This window comes from Engraulis encrasicolus, chromosome 12 (genome assembly GCF_034702125.1).
Source record: "Engraulis encrasicolus isolate BLACKSEA-1 chromosome 12, IST_EnEncr_1.0, whole genome shotgun sequence".
NCBI classification, from domain to species: Eukaryota; Metazoa; Chordata; class Actinopteri; order Clupeiformes; family Engraulidae; genus Engraulis; species Engraulis encrasicolus.
Genome location: NC_085868.1, coordinates 50,519,607 through 50,544,015, shown reverse-complemented (window position 1 = coordinate 50,544,015; position 24,409 = coordinate 50,519,607). Strand labels below are relative to the sequence as shown.

General features: G+C 43.3%; 2 protein-coding genes across 2 annotated transcripts in view; one reads left to right on the top strand and one right to left on the bottom strand.

Annotated features, from left to right (window-relative positions):
• Positions 1–3,652: 3,652 nt before the first annotated feature.
• Positions 3,653–24,409, top strand: part of ubac2 (UBA domain containing 2) — a 55,540-nt gene continuing 34,783 nt past the window's right edge. Inside the window, exons 1-4 of the mRNA XM_063212410.1 lie at positions 3,653–3,810; positions 4,867–4,994; positions 6,563–6,682; positions 8,856–8,962. Of these exons, the coding sequence (XP_063068480.1) occupies positions 3,780–3,810; positions 4,867–4,994; positions 6,563–6,682; positions 8,856–8,962 (386 nt within the window). The 5' untranslated portion in view covers positions 3,653–3,779. The remainder of the gene's footprint in view (positions 3,811–4,866; positions 4,995–6,562; positions 6,683–8,855; positions 8,963–24,409) is intronic.
• On the bottom strand, positions 15,555–23,566 carry gpr183b (G protein-coupled receptor 183b). Its single transcript, XM_063212409.1, has 4 exons — positions 23,068–23,566; positions 22,042–22,158; positions 18,174–18,605; positions 15,555–17,685 (listed from the first exon to the last, which is right to left on the bottom strand). The coding sequence occupies exons 1-4, from the start codon at positions 23,434–23,436 to the stop codon at positions 17,449–17,451; spliced, it is 1,155 nt and encodes a 384-aa protein (XP_063068479.1). The 5' UTR covers positions 23,437–23,566; the 3' UTR covers positions 15,555–17,448.

Here is a 24,409-nt window from a genome sequence, read left to right as displayed (position 1 = left end):
AAACCTGTTTGTCTTGCAATTAGGTAGCCTATATCTTCTACCTGATGGTAACAGTTCATATTCACCATGCAAGATATGCTCCTGGTCCTCTGCGATTGTCTGTCCCTGCCTCATCACTGATTCATCAAATAAAACCTGAAGTGATGTGGGAGGGGGCATGCCCATAATTTTCCCTGCTCTTTTTATGAGGGTTTGTAGTTGGGCCTTCGATTTAACAGACAAGTTCCCAAACCATACTGTGATGCCATATCTAAAAATGGATTCAATTGATGCTCTGTAAAAAGCCATCATTATGTCTTTGTCGATCCCAAACACTCTCAGCCTTCTCAAAAAATGAAGACGCTGACTGATCCTTGAACATAAAAACTCAACCTGCTGGCCCCATTTTAGGTCAGAGTCAAATAAAATACCTAGGTATTTGAATGTGGCTACTTGTTCCACCGCCTCCCCATTCAATGTCACCACAGTATGATTTCCTATGGATTTTGGGTCAAAGATTATTTCTTTTGTTTTAGTCGCATTTAAGACCAGTTTATTAGAGTCACACCACCTCACCACCCTGTCTATTTCTTCCTGATAGCCAGAGATATCAGAGTCCTGCATTAAAAGGCTCAGAATTGCTGTGTCGTCTGAGAACTTAATTATAAAATTATTTTGATGGTAATTTCTAGATTCGTTAGTGTACAAAGTGAACAATAACGGGGAACTTACACAGCCTTGTGGGACTCCAATATTGATAGTCAAAGAGTCTGATAGTGTGGAGTTAAGCCTTACTTACACATTTCTTAATGTGAAGTTGTTGAGAAAAAAGGCCTTTCAGTTTCGCATTTCAGTGATTCCCACACCTTTTCAGCAGGGAGCCCCTTTTGGACCTAAGAATGTTTTTTGCAACCTGTGGATTTCCCAGTTTTATGCAATGTCCCTTTTGTCCGCAACCCCTCTTCAGTATCACCGCGACCCTCTGATCTGAAGACCTAGTCTAACCAGTAGGCCACGTGTGACGGAGGTCATCTTGCACCTGTTCACCCCCCTCGGGGATCGAACGTGCGACCTCGTCAACTACAACGGTTCGGTAATGGAGACACAGTACGATACCGCTGGGCCAAGAGACTAGTCCCAACGGCCCAACGGCCCAACGGCACGACTGTATGAGGCTATCGGAGGGAGGTTTTACCAACGTTCCACGCCAACTCTGTGCTAGTTAGCCTCCGTTACACACGGCTGCCCAAATATTACTGGCTAGCCTCGTAGTAATAACTAAGTAATAACAAATTTTGACATACAGTAACAACGCATGTGTTAGGACATGAAGTCCAATTATTTCAATGTATGTATTTCAATTGTAATGTATGTTCAGTAGGCTATGTTATCATATAGTGTATCATTGTGTACATAGCATAATCCTTAGGGTGGTGTAGTGTACTTCACTTCAGGCTATACTGTGTACAGCATGCTATCATGGCATAGTGTATTGTTGTGTACATAGCCTATTCCATAGGGTGGTGTAGTGCAAATGTATGCTCTTTCACTTCAGGCTGTACTGTGTCTTCTTAATCATGTTGTTTCTGTGTGGAGGCGCATGCGATCAGATCCTGTTGTGACTAGCCTGTATGTTGATACATGTCTACGGCAGTTAAATGCTCCCAATTGAGCAAACAGAGAAACAAAAGAGTGTATTTGCCCAGACAGCTGTCTTGACATCAGATAGACGCGATATTTACACTCAGTGTAACAGATCTGCTTGCAGAAAACAGATAATTTCATGTAGCACACACACACACACACATATACAGTAGGCTACAGGCTGAAACACATTCTCATATTCACCAGCTGCTGTTTATTACAGTAATGCGATGAATGAAGAGCTCAGGGGTTGATAGATATTGAATAGATATTGAGTTGGTGTTTGGCGTGTAGCCTGTCGGTGGGCTGGGTGCAGGGCCGTTTCAAGGTGTTTGCGGGGCCCTAGGCAAAGAGAGAGTTGGGGCCCTTCCCTTCAAGCTATGTAGGAGGGAACACCTCAAGAGAGATTTCGATTGCAGTGTGTCATTGCACTTTTTAACTATATTAGTTCTGTGTTTCTGTGCTCTATTCCTTGCTGTTTTTAATTGATCCATTTTTATTGTTAGAGCACTTTGAGCTACATTCCTTGTATGACAATGTCCTTTACAATAATTAAATAAAATTATAATTATTAAATTATTATTATTATTATTATTATAATTATAATAATTATTATTATTATTATTGCACTTTTTGTTCATTTAATGTAGGAAAGTGCTTTCATGTACATATAGTGGTGAATTCAGGTAAATTGGGCCACTTTGGGCCATTCGCTTACATGAAAAAAAAGTGGCCCAATTTACCTGAATTCACCATACATAACAGTCATTACCAGGGTGCCCCCTCCAGCTCGGGGCCCTTGGCAATTGCCTAGTTGCTTGTTTGGTTGTGACAGGCCCGGCTTCTGGGTGCACCTTCTGTGTAAACAGTTTGGCAAAGTGGGAAGACCAATTGAAAACCTGATATGCCCTGCCCTGACCTGAGCTGACTTGAGCTGAAATGAGATGATGCGTATGTTCTAATAGCCTCCAGTTAGAGAGAGGACCTATTACTCACCGATTACCCAGTAACACAACCCTCAAAGTCTTTAGTTGTCTTCAGGGACGCGACTCTCTTAACACGCACACACACACACAGACACACACACACACACACACACACACACACACACACACACACACACACACACACACACACACACACCTTATTTGGCCTTCTATTGTACACAGTTGCTCCACTTGTCGTTAACATAGGCTACTAATATAATTGTCTCCACGGGCACATGCCGAAACGAAAAGACCATGGCCTAAGCTTACATGATTGTGTATTATTATTATTATTATTATTATTATTATTATTATCATCATTATCATTATTACTACATTTTTGGCCTCTGAAATTTGGTCAAGATTATGCCAATGGGATGCTTTATCCTAAAAAATGAGCACAGGCAATGTAGGCCTATAAATGCCATCCACATTGTTCTTACTTTCACACCAGTAGAGATGATAATGTTGATGAGTGCTGCTGATGATTAACTTTTTGGACCCACCCTGCCCTGTCTGCAATTATTGCCCAACCGCACAACTGTAGGCCTATCTCTGGTCTGTCCTGTGGGGATGGGAGAACAAACTCATCATTCTCCTAAGCTGCAACATCAGCAGAAATGTGGAGTGGGTTTTCAAACCATTGCACAGTGTTCTTTGCACAGTGTCTTCTAAAAGGGTAATCGCTACATATAATGGCATTAATGGATAATAGTTTTGGAAAGTAGGCCTACCATAATTTGAATGTGTTTATTCTGTCAAAGTAGGCTAAGTCAAAGGTGGAGGACGGTGAGGACCGGTTCTAATTCCTTTATCTGGTTAATGATTGAAACACCCATTTATCAACTATATGATAATACGTGCCAACGCGCTTTGCATGGTGTAGCACCCTACCTTTCCTTATCAAATATTTTGTCCTGGAGCCAGAGAAAGGATCTCCAACAACAAACGCGCCAGCTCCAAAGAGAAACGCGTATTTCGTTGCAATCACAAAGAAGTTTGATCCTTCGCAGCTTCCGTCTTAGATTCCCTTTCCCCTTCCCTTTCCCACACTGGCTACATTCTTCAACTTTTGTTTCAAGTTTTACATTTGACGTTGTGCCTTGGTGGCTTTCTGCCTATATTGCATTATTTTTTCACTGTTACTGTATCTGTGTGTCCGTCGGCAGAATGTTCACGACCACGGGGTCACGGGGAATGTGTAAGTAAACTGTCCACCTTCCACCCTCTTTGACATGGACCCATGGCCATTGAAAAGCTGTCATGCCTCGACTTTGCATTGTCATTCATTCATTTCCACGCCTTCTTGGTATTAAACGAAATAGAGCAAAGCGATGTCCGTCTCGCGTCTGCTAGAATAACTAGACGGCTAAATGAAAAATTGAAAGTCAGTGTTGGAAAGTGGAAAGCATGACTAACGTGATAGGATAGGCTACTCCTCACTGACAGTCGCTGGATAGAAGAGCAAGCTAAATCGCCCAGCCAGTCATTCATTCTCACCCATCCTCAGGCCAAAAGCATCCACCCGTCACCCTGTCGTTTTGCGAAATGCCGCTTTCCTGTTCGTCATCATTTGCGTTATCGTGGAAATCAGCTTGAGTGCATTGTCATTTTCTGTCATAAACGTGTTAGCCTAGCACCGACAGCTAAACACAGAGTGCAAAATGACAACAACAGTGTTGGTGGACTAGTTCTACACTGAACTGAAACTAACGTGATTTCCGAAAATGCAGTGAACTGGCACAAAAAAGCTACATGCTCGAGACAACATGTCACGAGACACAACAGAAACGCCTACTACCCTGCTGTCTGCGAAGCACTATTGAATAAACATTGTCAACATATCAAATAGCCTTCATGCCACATTTCGTAGCCTATTCGTATTGTGGCTGGCATTTGACCCGTTTGTGTCAAAGTATCTATATGCCCTCAAGCAAGGAACTATCAGACACAGAATTATCAAAACAGATTACAGCCAGTCAATTAGTGTTGTTGATGTGATATTATATTGGTCTAGTGGTCTATTCTTCTGCTATTCTGCTTGTACGCCATGCACTGCTTGTGCCATTACACAAAAACTAGCACAAAAACACATTGCTATTGGGGTTGTAATGTATTGTCTGTATTGTCCAGATTTAAGGGGACCCTATTGAAAACGAGCTGTCACAAGAGACACTTTCTATGTGCATATAAATGAATCAAACAAGTGTGTGTGTGTGTGTGTGTGTGTGTGTGTGTGTGTGTGTTGTGTTTCCAGATAAAGCGCCCCTGTCCAAGAGTCTGCTGCTGGTGCCCTCTGCTCTGACCGTGCTGCTCACCCTGCTCCTCCCCCAGTACCAGGGCCTGTTCGAATACAACCTGGACGCCATCACAGACGACCACCAGGTGAGGCAAGGAAGGAAGGGGTGCACTTTTTTGGGGGACTTTTTGCCTTTATTTCAAGATAGGACAGTGAAGACTATTACAGGAAACGAGTGGGGAGAGAGAGAGATGAGGAAGGGTTGGCAAAGGACCGGGATTCCGGAATCAAACCTGGGTCAGCCGCACAGCAGACGGGTGCCCTACCGTTAGAGCCACGGTAGGGCCATGGATTGCACTTTGATGATGGGGTGAACGTCCGTTCGAAACCCTGTGTAACCCTGTTAAAAAACATCAAAAAACCTAACCTTACTTAACTTCTCTAGTTGTTGTTCTGTATATTTCCTGTACACTTTGTTTCCACGAGGGATGTCGTCTATTATTATGTCCTTGATTGTAAGTCGCTTTGGTTAAAAAGTGTCTGCCAAATGCAATGTAATGTAATGCCCTTCCATTTGTCAACAATGGTCTGAAAATGAGGACTCCATGCTCTTCTATTAGATGATTTACCACTACCTCAAGGTTAACTGACCCTGGCTACTACTAAGTCAGGTTTTCTGAATACCTCCCAGCACCTGTGTGACTGATGTGCGCGCATTCTCTGCCTTTCAAGAAATGAATGAGAGCATCCGTTACTGTCATAGGCCACTTAGTATAAGGCTCTTTTGAGTCAACTATTCTTATTCTTACTTGTTATATTTTTGCCTGTCATAGTCTGTGATGCACCCTCTCTAGCGTGTGTCTTAGCGTGTGGTTTGTTTTCTGATGTGGGTATTCAGTTCTTTTTTTTTGTGTTTTTGTTGATTTTGTCTTTCTGTGTCCTGTTTGAAGTGGCATGTGTGGTGTACCGTCTCGTCTTCTCTTCTGACTTAACTCATCTATGCAGAGTTGTTGAACTTGCTGTGCAGTGGGGGCTACAGTCTATGATTAACTTTGGTAAAATAGACTTTGCACTCACAGCACTTAATTAATTAATTTATTTAATCCTTTATTTAAGCAGGATTGTCCCATTGGGACTAAGTTTATCTTCTGCCAGGGAGTCCCTTTCAAAATGGCAGCCAACAAAAAGTTCCAGATGCAGAGAACACATTAACACATCATAAGGAAAATAAACAAAAACAAAAAAACATAGATAGTTTCTTTGATCCCAATTTGAGCATTTTAGGACAATGAGAGAGTGTGACAGTGAAATGAGTGGGGGAGAGGGAAGTATCAGCAGAGGACCTCGGGTGGGAATCGAACCCGGGTCGCCAGCGCAATGGAATGGCGTCTAAGCTCGTTGACCCACGTTTACCCTTTTAAGCCCAAGGCACCTGCAAAATATAAAGCCTAAATATCTCAGCCTCCGAAGCACATGAAATAAGTTGCATTTAAAAGCAGGGACCCTCATCTTGCATAAGAATGTGCTCTAACTAACATACCCACTTTTGTAATAAAAAAACTCCAATCTCAAGAGCCTGAATGCAAGAGCCTGAATGGCAGTGTCTATGACGCTCCTGGCGCCTGGGTCAGTGCAGCGCATGTACGCAGCATCAGGCTTAAATGGGTTAATGCTTTATTTGTGCTGTATTTTGTGTCTGCGTGCCCCGTCTCAGGTGTGGAGGATAGTGTGTGGGAGGGTCATCTGTTTGGACCTGAAGGACACCTTCTGCAGCGGCCTCCTCATCTACAACTTCCGAATATTCGAGAGGAGGTTCGGCTCCCGAAAGTTTGCCGTAAGCTTTCTTTTTTCTTTTATTTCTCACGTTGATGCAATTTCCTCTTTTCCAAGTGAGCCCTAGCCAAGAAAACAGTGAAGACACAAAACACACTATATATAGGACACACATTCAGACACACACATCTCACAAAAGACAGCATATCCACAACTAGCAAGGCATAAAAGATTAAGACATAAAAGATGCAGGACATAACCATGCAGATATAAACATGTGGGACATTACCAAAACATGCAAGCAAGACAAGCAGAGCTCAGCGAAATGGCATTGCATTTTCAACATTTGTAAGTGGATTTGCTACTCTGCCTTTTAGCCATATTTCCAATCTTACAGCTTCCCACTGAATGCACAAAGATGGCTTCACCTCTTTGTTCAGTAATACTTTTTCACTTTTAACATTAGTAATCTACTTTGGACAGGTGTTTCTCCCTTATGTTCCTTTTACTTCATAACCTTTATTTCACTGGGACAGCATTACCGTAGTAAAGATGTGGAATTTAAGTCATGTATAATGTGGAGGGACACTCCCCAGCATTAACAAAGTGTACATAATAATCTCTACTGCCCCCTACTGATGACTCTACATACTCCGCACATACCTACCTTATTTTATGTGACCTATAAAATGCGGCAATTAGTCTGTACTGTACATACTGCTTTTAATTTTTGCTATGCTGATCGGATGCTAAACTGTATTTCGCTACCATGTATTGTAAGTGTAATGACACTTAACTTAAGTTGAATCTAATCAAGGGAAGAATAGTTATGTGAGGTCTGAAGACGTTTACTGTTGTGACAATGAGACTACAGTCAGAGAATCGTATATATAGGGAGATAAAGCAGGCGGGTTCTTTTCCGGTATCCACTTTACGTCGGGTGAACGCCCCTTTAGGAGACCTTCGATTAGGAGACCTTCGGAGTCTTGAGGTTGAGAATAAATGGAGTCCTCTTAGCGCTGTAGATGGCGGTAGCGCACGTCTTGTGCAAACACCACGAAAAGAGAAGAAGAAGAAGGAGTGACAACGCCCCCTCAGGAGACCGAATTTTGAGCACACGCTTTTGCATTGAGTGGGCGTGTTTCGATTCCTCTTGTTATATATCCAACCTCTTTGCTACAGTCTCCTCTGTCCGCAGTGCTTCCTGCCTGGGATGTGCGTTCTCTACATTACGTAGCCCCTGAATGCGCACCATACCTCCTGTGGCACGCTGTAATAGACATTGAAAGTTAACTACTATGGTACTACACTACTATGACAGTGCACCGGATCTTTAGTAATACATTACGACTTGGTCATTGCCATTCTGGTAACAGCTAATTTATAAAGCCGTGTCTTAAGGGGTTAATATGTTATTACATTGCATTACATTACATATTTCATTAAATGATGTTAAACATTTCACTTCCTTAACATGTGTCTCCTGTCCGCAGTCCTTCCTGCTGGGTAAGTGGGTTCTGTACATTACATTACATTACATTAATAAAGTTACTCTAGCCTAGCGAAGCCAGCGGTCGCTAGGGGCGTCTAGATTTCTAGGCTAAAGTTACTCTGCTCTGGGGCAGTCGTGGCTCAGTGGTTAGAGCACTGGGCTTGCGACCCAAGGGTTCCCGGTTCAGTGCCCGACCGAACCACGTCCTAACCCCCACATTGCTCACCGGGCGCCGCTCAGCAAGCAGCCCACTGCTACGGACTAGTGTGTGTACTTCAATGTGATTCACTAGTCCAAATGGGATAAATGCAGAGAAAGAATTTCCCCTACCTAGGGGACCAAAATTGGCTCCAATCCAAATTGGCTCCAATTGGCTTCATTACCTCATTACATGTGTCTGCTGTCCACAGTCCTTCCTGCTGGGGACGTGCAGAGAGAGCAGAGAGAGAGAGAGGTTCCATTGGCCCATTGTTTCCGCGTTCTATTATTGCAAGAGGGATTGGGGGGGGATCCCCCTTTAGGCAGACCTAGGCAGACCTAAGGACTGTTCTATTCAATGCTAGGAGTATTATGACACGCCCCTTTAGGCAGACCGGAACCTGGTCATGTTAGGTGCCCATAGCAACCTATTACAGTGGCATATCTCTACATACTGAAAGAATCTCTGGTACGTGGGTTCTGTACATTACATTACATTACATTAATGAAGTTACTCTGCTCTACATGTGTCTGCTGTCCACAGTCCTTCCTGCTGGGGACGTGGGTTCTCGGTGCGGTCGTCGACTTCCTGTTGGTCCAGGCCCTCCACTTCCTGTTTGAACTGGAGGTGGACATGCTGCCCGCTGGCCTGTAAGTCACTTATTACATTATATTACACTACACTACATTACACTACATTGCATTACATTACACTACATTACACTACATTACACTACACTGCATTACATTACACTATATTACACTACACCACATTACATTACACTACACTACATTACACTACATTACACTACATTACATTACACTGCATTACACTACACTGCATTACACTACACTACTTTTCATTACATTACATTACACTACACTATATCAGTGAATTTCAATTTTTTTAGCAACACTCGAATGACTGGTTGCAGGCTACTATCTCGCATAAACATTCAGATTTTTTTTTTTTTTGCGAATCAATGAATTATGCTTTTTTTTTTTTTTTTTCACCACGGCTCCGCGACCCACATTTGGGTCGCAACCCACCAGTTGAGAAACACTGTTCTAAATGACCTTTTACCGGTCCAATTCAACCAGGTGATCATCCCACCAGCCACCGGGCTGAATTGGACAAGTCATTTGAATATGTGGCATTGGATTGTAAGTAATGAATTCATTTTGCCCATCACTGCATTTAACAAAGTTTTCAGTTACTGGGTCTTTTGTCTGGTCTTGCTATGCTCTTGTACTCATTTCGTACAGTGAACACTGTGTGGAGTGCTGTGTCATAATGTTGATGGGAGTTGGAGTGTCCCCAATTCAGCTTTCACACCTGAATTTCCTTCGGGATTAATACATTTCTCTCTACTCTACTCTACTCTACTTTCCAGCAGTCTAGTTTTTACCGTTTGGCTACGACAGGGCCACGAGACATATTGTTTAGGCTACCTCTATGGTCCAGGATTAAAAGCTCACCTCCCCCAATGTTCACGAGCCGCGTAGCCATTAATTAAGCTTAACAGACCAGAAAGTCAAACAAACCACTTTACAAACAGTAACCACCGCTGTGAAACTGAAACATGTTCAGGAAAAAAGAGACATAATTCACTGTGTTGGTTGATTTTGTTTCTGGCGATGCTATGATGACATGGCAAGTCTGTCTACTCTACACGCATAGCTGGCAGCTAGTTGACCATGCCGGCGTGAAAAAAACAAGCCTGTGCCTCTTATGCCCATGCCTCAAACTGGTGCTGTATGTTGCTGTAACGTGCCATTTCACCATCTGGCAACGTGCTAAGATGATTCACGAACCTCAACTGTTGCCTAAGGGGTTTGTTGCTTAAAACTTGAAAACAATAGCACAGTGTATTGAATATGCCTGAGTGATAATGATCAGCCTTGGTAGTAGTAGTAGTAGAGTTGAATAACTTTATTAATTACTAAGGAATTTAAAGTGTCTTGTCAGTTTAGTAACTAAGTGTTTCTCACCCTTTTTTGAACAAACACACCTTTGGCTTCATCATAAGCCTCTCAACGCCTTCTTGACCTCGTCATAAGCCTGCCAACGCCCCCTTTAGTATTAAAAAATAAAACGGACCAATGCCCCCCAATGGCAACTAAGCAACACCTCCTCTCAGCATGCCCCCCATGGTTCCACAATGCCACCTGGGGGGGTGTAGAGAGAGTTCAAGTCTAACATGGTAGACCGTCTACGTATTCTACGCACAATGGATGGCCAAGTCAGTCCAAATCAAGCTTATCGTCAAATACAATGGCATTGAAGTCAAAGTCCTGTTGCTAGTATTTCCCTTTTCCCCCCATATCAAGTCATCAAAAGTCCCAAGTCGGGACTTGAGTCGAGTTTTCATCTCTGATTCATAGATCCCTGAAGCTGATGTGAGTTTGGATGCAAAGTGTTATGGTGCCAGTTGTGTACCAATGGTCTGGTGGTGACCAAAGAGACACAAGGCGAATAAAGTTGGCATGTGAGATATGTCAGTGTCTTGAAAGATAGGTTTCAATCCTGCGGCTTTTGTGCTGTCACTACCAGGCGAAAGAAACCGTGATGAAATAAAATGGAATGCTGACCAATGAGAGAGGCTGGTTCCATAATCAGTTCCCTGACATAATGGGTTCATTCGACTTTTAGTATCTATTTTTGTGTCATTTCTAGTAAATACACTAGATGAAGGCTTGATAAAGTTTAGATTTAGATAAAGGATTGCAATAACCCTGGAAAAAGGAAATACTTAGTTTCAGCTGCTAATTTCCTCAAATCTGTGGGTAGTTTTGGGCAAACTCACTAGTTGGTCTGAAAATGATGTTGCAAGGTTGTCATCGTCAGCCACTGGTGGTAAACGTTTGGCAAGCCTCTGGTGTATGGCAACCTTACAAGCTGCACTAGCCTCGAGTGTTTACATTTTGATGAGCGTTAGGGTACTCGTCCGCTATGCGGCCGATCCGGGTTCGATTCCTGGCCAGGGTCCTTTGCCGGTACTTCCCCGTCTCTCTCTCCCCACTTGCTTCCTGTCATCTTCACTATGCTATCACAAATTAAGTCAAAAAGACCAAAAAAATATCTTTAAAAAAAACCAAGAGGGAATTATTTAGTGGTATTCATACAAGGAACTACTATATACAGAGTCCAAAGTCCAATAGATCACTAGGGCAAAAAAAAAGTGCCATAGTTAAGTGGGCTAAAGGGCGGATTATGCTTCTTACTTCTGCCACAGAGTGAGCTTGTCGCAGCCATGATGCAGTTAATTTTGGTTTATGCCCTGTTTTGAAGCACGGTCTGCGCGATGTCATTCCACGCTCAAACTGCCTTCAATACAAAGAGTAAACTAGACGTGTCGGTTGTTTTTTAGCATCACAGACTCGACGACAATGAAAATGAAACATTAAATCTTTATATCACGTGCATGTTTGATCGCACTGGCAGCCACAGTGGTAGTTTGGAACAAAGAAGTGGCTCATTTGTCGAGGACGAAGCGGAATGTTTCCTCGACCTCGGAACCACTGTTAAACTGTCCAAATAACTTCAGCGTCGTAACTTGCAAGCGCATGTGTTGTCTTTGGTTCGTGTAAATAAATCAAACAACAAAGCACGGGCAACTTATTTAATGAAGAGCTCACAGTCCGTAGACCGACGAAGGTTAGAACAAGGAAGTAGCGCTTGTTCTCGACTCGAGGACAGAGGGAGCAGGCTGGTCGAGAGGACCAATCAGAGACCTATTTTCGCACTTCACGCCGTCGCTCCCTGCGTCGAGACACAATTTTGGGGAGGTGCCCCAGAGTACCTGCGTGATGGGGGGGGGGCTTCACTCCGTTAACTGCGCGGCTCACTGCATCACGACGCAGGGACGCTGGACTGGAGGCATAAACCACCCTTAAGGCGTAAATGCAGGAACCAGGGTTCGAGTTTGACACAAAGGTAATTTACTGACCCTTCCCCATATCCCCCCGTCGGCTATTCAAACACAGACGTAAGAAGTACATTTGGCTGTTACGTGTTTATGTACCTGTATTTGCATGCAGAGAAGAGGCCTCAAGGTAAGATCAAAACATATTGACGCACGCACAGGAGAACATATTTGACTGCTAAGTGTGTGCTCTACAGACTGTTAAATACCCCTTTGTGTCTGTCTGCGAGCACCAAACAGGTTTGTTTACTTTCAGTTAAATGATGTAGTGTTTAGCTGACCCCTGGTCGCCCTTTCAGAAGACACTGTTTGCCTTCAACTGCTCTTTCTAGAAAATGACTTAACTGTTGTCTAGAAGTAGCATTAACAGACTTATAGAAAGGCTTAAAGAAGAGCAGAAAGGTTACAGTCAATTACATTCATGTAGTAGACAGATAGTAATGGGCAGGTGACGATGTGTGTCGTTATCGTTACCCGGGCGATGAGATGTGTTTATGCAGCAGGTGCGGGACAGACAGGGTTAGAACGAGCTCTAGGGATGGACAGCTGGTAGTCTTTTAAGAGCCTCGGATATGCTGGATTTAACTGCTCAGCATACAATAGGACAACATTTTCATCTCTCTCTTTCGTTCTCTTTCACAGTGCATTGCTCTCTATCTCTGTCCCTGTTCCTCTCTCCCTCTCTATTTCTGTTTCCTACTTTGTTTTTGTCTTTTTGTCTCTCAGTCTCAATTCATCTTTTTTGTATCATATTTTCTCCCTCTCTCTCTGTGGTCCTCAATAATATGTCATCCAAATATACATCAGCCCAGACATCAAGTTATCATTGTACAAGTTCAGGAACTGTGATGGTACATTAGTGGATGTGCATTCATTTATGAAACATTTAAGTTACTGTAGCTCAGAGGGATTGATCTACTACGGAAATATATTGACTTGTGCTGCTGATATGCTGAGTTGACATTATCAGCAAATGGCTGATCAATGGAGGAGAAAGCCAACGCACACCAGAAGTTTCGAGGTGTACACTCTTGTCCATCCAATGCTGAATTTTATTGAACAAGCAAAGTTTCAGCCTGTGTGGCCCTTCTCAAGTTTTTCTTGTCCGAAATGTTGTTTGGACAAGAGTGTGCGGTATCTTCCCTTCTGAAGTCATCAATTTATACTTTGAGCAATGTTTTTTTTTAAGGTTAAAGGTTTCTGTTTCAAATCGGCTAAACCCCAAAAAGTGTGACTGTGGTTATTCTGGTGTTGTTTGTGTTCATCGTCACTACTTGTGCGTATGTGTGCTTGTTCCTCCAGTTCCTTTTTCTGCTTCTCAAAGTAGGCTTCTGGCTAGTTCGCAACAGGAGAAGTTGTTATGCAATGGAAATGAGGATACTTTCACAATACCTTGGTACTGTAGCACCAAAACATATAGTTTGGTTTTGCAGCAGTGTTTTGTACCTGTGCATTTGACAGGACTGTATTATGCCCCAGTGGCAACAGTTAGTACTGCCATTATGATTAATATGAGGCTGAACGAGCATCGTTGTGACTGGTACAACATCTGTCACTCTTTCGTTGAAACACACATTCCTCTTCAAAATAACACAACTTTTATCACGCTAACTTGAAATGTAGCATAACATGTTCGCTGGGAGGGAAGCCGGCACTCATCTGTAGTGGGGAGTATTCCAAGAACATGATTAAGTGATAAACCTGGCTAAGTTAACCTGAATAAAGTGGCAAACTTGCTAATAGATAGGCCACGTGTCATTTAGTTGAGAAAATGAGGACTCCAGGCTCTCCTCATTTTCTCAACTAAACTAAACTCAACTAAACTTCTTAACTTAAAAATTAGATGATTTACCACTACTTCAAGTTTAATTTAACCAGGATTACTACTTACAGTAGTCAGATTCTTGGCATAGTGCCCTGTGTACTGTGTGTGTAGCCTATCTGTTTGCATCAGTACTGTTGTAATTTTTAAAACGAATTTGACGCAGTCATTGCACGAGCGTCATCAATCCAAGATGGCCTCCTGGTAAGAGGACAAAAGATTGCGCAGCTACCCTGGGGCATGACTCAGTGTTACCAAGACTCAATGAGCCCACAGCATTTTCACAACCACATACTGTTTTAAAATCATAATAACAACCTGCTTCAGTATGAGTTGGGAGGAATAAACCCCTTTTTTTAATCATTCAAGCTTGTCAACAAAAAACGGAGTGCTTATCAGCACAACAGGGCAAGTAAGCTACAGTATAAAATCAAACACGTGTAACAGTAAAGCTTATTGGAATTGAAATAGCAGCCTAACAAAACCAACAAATGTTTTTATATAAATATGTAACTTAATGTTGAAAAAAAAAACACATTTTGTTTAAAGCTCAGATGGGCACAGTACTGTGACATGCAAACGCTGATGCCGAAACATATCCCCAGTAACAACACGTCCAAATCATATTCCCAGTAACAACAGTGTATGACCACGCTTTCAACATATGCAGAAATCATATTCCCAATATCAGCATTCCAGGGGATATGACCACCAGGCCTTCAACAAGTGTATATAAAATAAGGTTTTGAGATATTCTAACTCCATGTAACACCATACAAGACAGAGACAGACTAACCACGTGCCAGTAAGAGAAGTGAGACCTTCTGAATCATTTCAGAACTCCAATATAATGTTGAGGAACCACATGCATTTAGGGATGTCTGGAAAATGCATTTGCAATGGAGGGATCAGTCAGGAAAACCAGTTCTAAATTAAGAAAATGTAATCTGAATCAAAAATGTTAGTCTCCTACGACGCGTTCAACAAGTCACATGTTTACATGTTTACAAGTCAGAAAACCAATTTTGGATTTAAAATGAGCAGCATTAAGAAGCTGCTGTGACGTTTTCAGCATGTTTACACAGTAAAAACTGCAGTGTTAATGCAACACTAACAGAGTCTATTTAACACCTTCTAGAGTTTATTTGGTCCCAAAACACTCTCTAAGTGTTGAATTAACACTGCATTTTTCAGCATGTTTAGTAAAAGGAATTCTGAATGCTCTTCTTCTACAAATTGGTGAACTCCAACCTGTAGGTGCTCTTGAAGTGTGAAGACTACAGTCCTTTCATTTAAATAAGGCCAACTTCAGGCAACTCCTCAGTGCAACAAGGACTTTCCACATGAATAAAAACCTGCATTTTTATTGAAACGGAAAGTCCTTGTTACACTGTTGAGTTGGCCTTAACACGCTTTAAGTCACATGTGTGCTTATCGTTTGGAAAAAAAGCTGTGTGCAGGTGTCTGCTGTTTTGTCCAAGGTGCCATTGCTGTGTGTCGGCTGACTTTTTGAGGAAGTATGATTTCTTCTCTTTCCTGTGAACGTTATCTGTCACATCGGTCACACTGACCTTCCCTATCCCTTTTGACGAGGCGAAAAACACATTACTTGTCTGTAAAGTGTTGTCCTTCTCCATTCTGAAATGTTGGCCTACACACAAAATGTTGTTCTTAAAATGTTTGACTAAGCACACATTACTTGTCTGCAAAGTGTGCGTTCTTTCGAAGACAAAGCGAAAAACACTTTACCTGTCTGTAAAGCTTTCTCTATTCTAAAGTGTTGTTCTTGAAATGTTTGGCCTTTTAAAAGAAATGCTCAAATACTCAACATGTAAACACATTTTGTAATATGAAAAGATCTATGTACAAACCCATGTATTCACAAAACCTTATGGTGCACGTGGCCAAGCCACTACAGCAGTTAGAATTTGTCTTTTCGTTTACCCTGTTGCATTTCAAGTTTACGGAATATACAGGCGTTAGACATTCTGTTTCATTTTCACAGACTTGCATAGCTTTTTATTTTTTTGACTGTTAGCCTTAAAGTCCTTGACAGCATGCCATCCTGTCCTTTAAGTCTCTTGAGGTTCTTGCGTAGATTTTGTAACATATTGTTCCCTGGCAGAACCTACAGTGCTACCGTATTCTTGTGGTAATTAGAAAGTTGCAGGTTCAAGCCCTGCTCTATCTGACCCCCATCAATGTGTACTTGAGCAAGATCACTTACTTCACCCCAAATTGCTCCTGGTGGCAGGGTTGCTACCTTGCTTGGAAGCAACGGCCACCAGTGTGTGAGTGTGAGTGTGAATGGGTGAATGTGAGGCAAGCGATGTCCTTTAAAACGTTTTGAGTGCTCGAAGGAGTAAAAAAAAAGCAATATATAAACTCCTCTGATTGGCTGAACGGGAAGCTTGTAGAGTCTTTTATCCAACACGGTAGAACAGTCAGTGACACCACCCTGAGAAATATTGTCCTGCTGTGAAACGACTTCGCATGTTCTGCAACGGCCACAGTAGAAGACGAAATGAAAGAACCCTACAAGTTCAGCCTCCATTAGACAAAAAACACTTGCCAAAGAGTCGTCGTCATTGTCAAGGCTCCCAAAATTGTTTGGGTTGATTTGCATGTTTTTCCTCGAATCCTCTTTGAGTCATGGTGTTGCCATGGTTGCCATGGTGTTGCCATGACTCCTCTTTACCCCTTGGCACTGTTCAGTCGCACGCGGACACTACCAGCTGCTTCGCTTCTGTTTGCAGTTAGAGATCTCTGGTGATATTCAAAATGGACAGTCATGGGTAAGCGGTTAGGGCGTCAGACTTGTAGCCCAAAGCCAGCTTTGACTCACGTCCTGCCAGGTTGGTGCGGGGAGTAATTAACCAGTGCCCTCCTCCATGACTGAGTTACCCTGAGCATGGTACCGTCCTGCCGCACTGCTCCCTCTCGGGCGCCATTGGGGACTGCCCCCTTGCATGGGTGAGGCATAAATGCAATTTCGTTGTGTGCAGTGTGCAGTGTTCTCTTGTGAACTGTGGAGTGCTGTGTCATCGTGACAATGGAAGTTGAAGTTTCCCAGCTGGGCTTTCAAAATCATATTCTATTACAGAGCAGGCCTGTTATGTCTCTGTTATGTCCTGGAATTTAGCGGAGGCTTCACTGCTGCTTTGATATAAAAAAAAGTCAGAAGTCCGAGATTTCTCTCAAAGAACCCACTGACAAAGCCTACTTCAGCGTTAGGCTAGGCTGCCCCCATGGCTGGAAGTTGTAACTGCGCACTTGATGCAGTTTACCGTGAGGGCCCCTACCGTTTGGCCGCAGGCAGGCACGTGAGCATTCTGAACTCTGGCAACGACGGTATGTATGTATGTCGAGTCCTATTTTGAGTCATCACATCACGACGACTCCTCTTTTCCCTTGGCGCTGTTCAGCCGCACGCGGACGCTGTACCTGCTGTCTCGGTTCTGCAGGGAGTTGGAGCTCTCTGGCGACGAGTAGATGCTCTTGGAGAACACGTTGCGCTTCAGCACCGTCATGATCTTGCGCTTGTAGCCCTGGCAGGCGAAGAAGTAGACGAAGGGGTCCAGGCAGGAGTTTAGGTTCATCAGGCACACCGTGACGTGCAGGGACACCTGGTACGACCAAAAGGTTGTAGGTTTAGGCTTGGAAAGTGGTGGGGACATTACAATACAATGGCAAATTAAATTGTTCGGGTATGCTATTTTCGCATTATAGTTGTGGAAAAAGGGGTGGGGACAAGCTTAAAAGTTTATCTCAAAAGTGATATGGACATATCCATGATGAAGGGCATGCTGCCCGAAATGTCACATTAAAAAAAGAGCAACGGGAGCTTGGTATCGCAGACTTTTCTTTCAGTTTTTCATGGACATATCCATCCCTATCCACACCTGAAATTACACCCTTACCAGATTTGCTATGAGAGAGACTGATGATTTCCAGCCCAAAAAATGCTCAAAACCCGCCTGGAAGCAAGAAATCCCGCCCCATTTTGAACTAATTTCTACTGATGTCTATGGTCATAATTAGGCAGAAAAACCCTCCCAAACGCCTTTTTTTTACCCCCCGTGAAACCACCTAATCTAGTAACACCGTCCCTCACCTGGAAGGACCGCAGCTGGTCGCAGCCGGGCTGGTAGATGAGCTTGCGTATCATGTACTGCAGTATGTCCAGGTGGTACGGCGTGAAGCACACCAGGAACACCAGCACCACCGCCGCCGTCACGCCCATCGCCTTCTGGCCGCGGCCCGAGCGCTCCGACAGCTGGTTGCCGCGGGTGACGCTGCGCAGCTTACGCCACAGCACGGAGTAGCAGACGAGGATGGTGACGGTGGGCACCACGTAGCCGAGGCTCACGGCGCCGATCAGCGTGTAGGGCAGGCTGGCGCCCGCCGCGGCCTCCAGGCTCGGGTACTCCATACAGGAAATGTGGCCGTCCGCTTCCTGCCGCGTCATCTGCATGGTCAGCAAGGGCAGCGTCTGGCCGCCCACCAGCAACCACACGCCCAGGCAGATCCAGCGCACCGTGCCCACCTGTACGCACAGCAGGTTTTTTAAAAGAAAGCACTATATTAGATATTTTTATATAAGGTCACACCTTTTAAAGGTTTTAAACTTTTAGTGGGGTCGTAGGCATGTGCATTTTTTCTCAGTCATTTCAAATTTGTGTTAAAGTTTGGTTTTCACTCCCAGGTTGAAGTTTAGGGTCTATAGAACAATTTGAGTTCGAGTGTCAAACACACAGATAACAAAATGGCCTGCGGGGGGCACTCTAAAATATATAAACTGCTATTACCTTTTATTAGTTTAACCAAATTTAACATATTAGGTATGCATGGATTCAGCATTAAGAGGAGGAGCTGGTGAGCTAAGTATTTGGTTACCAGATTAAAGACACACTATGTCATAAACACACTTTTAGTCCATGGACAGCAAAATTCAGGGGTTTTTTTTAAGATAAAGGGTGGAAATGCCCTCCAAGTTGTAATGAAGCATCATTTATTGTTACAAGTTATTGTAAATTGAGCCTGGTATATCATTCAACTTGATTTGTTCAGAATATCCCTGAAGCACAAAGATACCTAGGATACTTATATGTAAATATGGTTGCATAAAGCCTATGTGATATTTAGGACCCAACTTGCAACTTTGAGTTTATGAATTTAGGATCACGAGTATCAACTTTTTTCGATGAAGTCATATTCTATTCACACATAAAATCACAAATAAACGTTATATCTGGAAGAAAATAAATCAATAATAACAATAATAATAATAATAATAATAATAAGACTGCATTTCTTGGAGAGACGATGCTATTGGTATGCTTGCGGATTATGCATACACACACACAGAGCTGTTGTATACACACACAGAAACACGAGGGAAAGAGATAGAGGTGTGTGTGTGTCTGTGTGTGTGTGTGTGTGTGTATGTGTGTATGTGTGTGCGTGTGTCTCTGTGTGTGAGAGAGAGAGATGTGTGTGTGTGTGTGTGTGTGTGTGTGTGTGTGTGTGTGTGTGTGTGTGTGTGTGTGTGTGTGTGTGTGTGTGTGTGTGTGTGTGTGTGTGCATGTATGGAGATGCTTCAGGTGCCTTTCAGCAATGGGTGGGTAGGGAGAGGTAAGGGTGGGATTCGAACCTGCAACCCTCTGACAGACCAACACCCTACCCAGTAGGCCACTGCCACTTACTGACAGCAGAGGTCTAAAGTTCTACAAGGCTGCATGTGTGTGTGTGTGTGTATGACTGAAGATTCTAAAGGTGACAGTTTGGCAGTCAATAGCTGAGTAATATGTGCAGCCTTATTTTTACGCTGTCATATCTCCAAAAGTGTTGCAAGTTGTCAGATGATATTGACACACAAATGGCACAAACCTGCTCTTCATGTCAAAGCTGAGATCACTTTTCTTGGCCAAATGGTTCAGTCAAAAAATGGACATATTCAGGCCTATGCGCTGAGCTGTTCACACATTTTTTTTGTAAGTGAATGGGGTCACATCATAGGGATTTTAAAACTGCTCTCTTTGAAACATTTTTAAGAGTTGGCTTATGATCTTCACACAGTTTGTATTCAGAGCCAATACCTCTCTGACAATGCCTTTACCTAGTTGATACAAAAACCCCAGGACAGGTCACCTCTCACTCTAACTGCCACAGTTTGTGACATTATCATCTTGACCATTCTACCATTCATTTCAATGAGGGGGAAAACAGAGAGAAAACTGAGGAAAAACAAGTCTGGTGAACGAATGAAAGGGGGTAGGCCAGCGAAAAATACTCCACCCTGAGACATTTTCGAGCCGTTCGTTTTGGCACTCGAACCGTGTCTCTATCTCAAACACTGCAACGATTCAAAGCCGCCGTACTAATGAATGACGATTCCCATATGCCGAGGTGAATGGAAAAATGTAGAATAATAATAAACTGTTGATGAACAATTAATATGCTTTCCCGCAAGCATTCTAAATAAACTGTTGGAGTAGAATTTGTATGCTTGCTGTGGGCAAGCAGATTCCTTTGGCAAGCATACTAAATAATACTATAGTACTATTTCATACATGGTAGACACAATCATCTGCTCTGGGAACTGTCCATTTGTTACCAGCGTAGTTGACAGGAATGAAAACCGTTCTTATTATCTGCATTTGCCAGAAATGCCTGCCAATCTGGTAACAAATGAACAGTTCCCAGATTTGGACTACACTACCAAAGCAATGCAGTTGCCAAAGATGTTTTCCATCTAGGTGAAGTGCAGCTGTTTTTGTACTTGTACAAATAGACCTGCCAGATCTCGGTGCAAGTGCATGAAGGCAGAGTTAAAGTGCACACGTCTGTGCAAGTGCACATACAATTTCTAAGACTGACCACTGACTGTTTTTGCATGTGTTCTCTGTCATAGTTATTGTAGAGTGGAGTATTGGAATAAATGTTAGCCCTAATGGTCTTCTGTTTACTTTTTGAATGCAAGAAAAAATGATGTTCCCCATAGTATTTATCATCATCATCATCATCATCATCATCATCATCATCACTATTACTATTATTCTTATTCTTATTCTTATTCTTATTCTTATTATTATTATTGATTTACTTTCTTCCAGATATAAAGTGTTTAAGTTGTGAATAAAATGATGGCTTGATTGAAAAAAAGCTGGTACTCATGATAAACTCAAAGTTGCAAGTTGGGTCCTAAATATCACATAGGCTTTATGCAGCTATATTTGTTTATATGTATCCTAAGTATATGTGTGCTTCAGGGATATTCTGAACAAAGTTAAGTGATAACCCAGGCTTTATTTACAATAAATTATAACAATAAATTATGTTTCATTGCAACTTGGAGGGCATTTCCACCCTTTATCTTAAAAAAGCCCGGATTTAGCTGTCCATTGGCTAAAAGTGTGTTTATTACATAGTTTGTCTTTAATCTGGTAACCAACTATTTAGCCCACCGGTTTCTCCTCTTCATGCTGAATCCATACATACCTCATATGTTAAATTTGGTTGAACTAATCAAAAGTTATAGCAGTTTATATATTTTAGAGCGCCCCCCGCAGGCCATTTTGTTATCTGTGTGTTTGACACTCGAACTCAAATTGTTCTATAGACCCTAAACTTCAACTTGGAAGTGAAAACCAAACTTTAACATCAATTTGAAATGACTGAGCCTATTACGACCCCACTACTATATTAGGTATTTTTTAAGATATTTTTTTGGTATTTTATGGCTTTATTGATGATGGGACAGTTTGAGAGGTGGACAGGAAGTGAATGGGTACATTGGGTATTTTTAATAAGGCCCCACCTTTTGAAGGTTTTAAAACTTTTTAAAGTTTACTGATGTGAACCAACAACACTTAGGCACTAGTGGAAGATCCCACTGTTGGATAGAAACGTTGCTTTTTGTAAAATGAAATAAAGCTCATGACACTAAAAATCAAAACAAACAAACAAACAAACAAACCCACCTGCCGCAGCTTCACCAGGTGACGGGGACCCACCACCGCCACCATGCGGTCCAGTGCCAGGCACGTCATGAAGTTGACGCCTGCATACGTGTTGATGTAGAACAGCAGACCCGTCACCTTGAAGTAGGGAAAAGAAGATTATATTCTATATATGTTGTTTCGTCAAATATTTTCTTAATTCTTCTGAATAGAGTCAGTCTCTGGTTTCGTTGCAAAACAGTGTAACCACCATTTTTGACTTTTGCACTGTATTATTGGAAATTATTATATGGTGTGACGTCATCGGTCTAATGCTCCATTCATTTCAACGGGGCTCCCCAACGTTCGCACGTCTGTTATTTTTCGATAACGGACGGGTTGGTCTATAACAGACCGCTGTCAATGGCAACAAGACTTTTCACTGCTAAAGCGACTTTTCAACAAGACGCTAATCAGCTGCTGTGATAGACAACACCTGTTGTCCTGGCTACCTAGCTGTTGCCTAGCGGTGTTCCACAACGGTACTGTTTTGTTTTGCGCAGCAACAGTCTTTTGACATTAAAAACTATAATAGACTTAACATTAAATAGGCCTAAAGAAATGTCCCCGCCATGTGTGAATCATTTAAGTATATCCATATAATAAGCGGGTTAACTTTCGGCGAGTCGGTCGCTTTGTGGAATAGCAGCACTTCAGAGTCTAAAGATTCTCTCTGTCGTGCTGCTATTCCACGGTAGCGACCTTCTCGCCGAACGTTAACCCTTACTTAACATACTTTTTAAATCCATATAAAATGCATCTCTCTCTCTCTCTCTCGCTCTCGCTCTCTGTCTCTCTCTCGCTCTTTCTCTTTCTCTTTCTCTTTCTCTTACTCTCTCTCTCTCTCTCTCTCTCTCTCTCTCTCTCTCTCGCTCTCTCTCTCTCTCTCGCTCTCTCTCTCTGTCTCTCTCTGTCTCTGTCTCGTGCTCTCTCTGTCTCTCTCTCTCTCTCTACCCCCCCCCCCCCCACACACACACACAAACACACCCACACACACCCCTCCCTTACCTTGCATGCGACCTCTCCGAGCGGCCAGTGAAAGCCCATCCCGTAGTACAGTCCTCTGAGAGGCAGCGAGAGCGCGAACAGGACGTCGGAGGCCGCCAGGTTGGCCGAGTAGGTGGTGGTGGCGTTCATCTTCACGCGGCTCGTCCAGATCACGTGCAGTGCCAGGCTGTTGCCTAGGAGACCCAGGGCGAACACCACCGCGTAGTGCACGGGCATCAGGACGCGTGCCACGCTGCGGTGGTCGTACAGCCCCGTACAGTTCGCGCCCCCGTCACCGTCAGTCACGTCGCCCCCGGCAACTGCAGCCATGGCGGCCATGGCAGCCATGACGTCGTCGGTGGAGCTGTCGTTCCCCACGGCCTCGAGCATTTTGTGGGGTGGTGTGGTGTGGAGTGGAGTGGTGTGGTGTGCGTACGCGGTCGGGAGGAACAGGAAAGGGGCCCTTGTTCTTTTTACGGATCTACGGAAAAGAGAGAACACAAGACCAACTTAGAGTCAGAGAGAGAGAGAGAGAGAGAGAGAGAGAGAGAGTTCACACCTTTCCCACACTGTTATGAAATAGTTTGTAGGACAGCGTGTCGTGCCACGTGTGTGCCTCTGTGTGCCGTTTGTTTTTCTAATGTACATCCTGTACTCAGAAGTCAGTGTTTTCTTTTTTTGGGGGGTAGGGGGGTAATGCATGCAAGCAAATGAGCAGACAAGCTAGCCGAGCTCGCACAATCAACCAAACCACAAGGCTGAGATGTGCAGCACTGGCAGGGAAGTCCTTCTCACGCACCCACACCAGACAAGTCTTCAAGTGCACAGTGTTCTCAAAGCCGCCTTTTTTTCTTTTTGGGTAGGGGGCACATTCAAGCAAGCAAATAAGCTGCCCGCCGTGACCTAGTGGTTAAGGAGGTTGATGGTCTGCAGATCAGAGGGGTGGGGTGTACAGGTTCGAATATCACCCTTTACCTCTCCCTACTCCTCCATCTCAAGTGCCCTTGAGCAAGGCATCTACAGTAACCCTAGTGTATCTGGGGACTGTAACCAATACCCTGTAAATAACTGTTTGTCGCTTTGGATAAAAGTGTCAGCTTAGTGTAATGCACAAGAGGGCAAGCTGTCTAGCACAACCAACCACAAGGCTGAGATGTGCACTGGCAGAGAAGTCCTTCTCACGCACCACACCAGACAAGTCCTCAAGTGCACAGTGTTCTCAAAGCCTTCTTATTTTCAGGTAGGGAGCATATTCATGCAAGCAAATAAGCTGGCCACCTTGGAGTGGTCGTTAAGGAGATTGATGGTCTTCAGATCAGAGGGATGGGGCTCTTATCTCTGGGGACTGTAACCAATACCCTGT

What these genes read in the sequence shown, in the direction of transcription:
- gpr183b (XM_063212409.1), bottom strand. Translation starts at nt 23,436, where the DNA reads ATGCTCGAGGCCGTGGGGAACGACAGCTCCACCGACGACGTCATGGCT. An exon ending in ACCTGGTGAAGCTGCGGCAG is followed by an intron (nt 18,606 to 22,041) that starts GTGGGTTTGTTT and finishes CTGTGCGTACAG; the next exon opens with GTGGGCACGGTGCGCTGGAT. An exon ending in ACCAGCTGCGGTCCTTCCAG is followed by an intron (nt 17,686 to 18,173) that starts GTGAGGGACGGT and finishes TGGTCGTACCAG; the next exon opens with GTGTCCCTGCACGTCACGGT.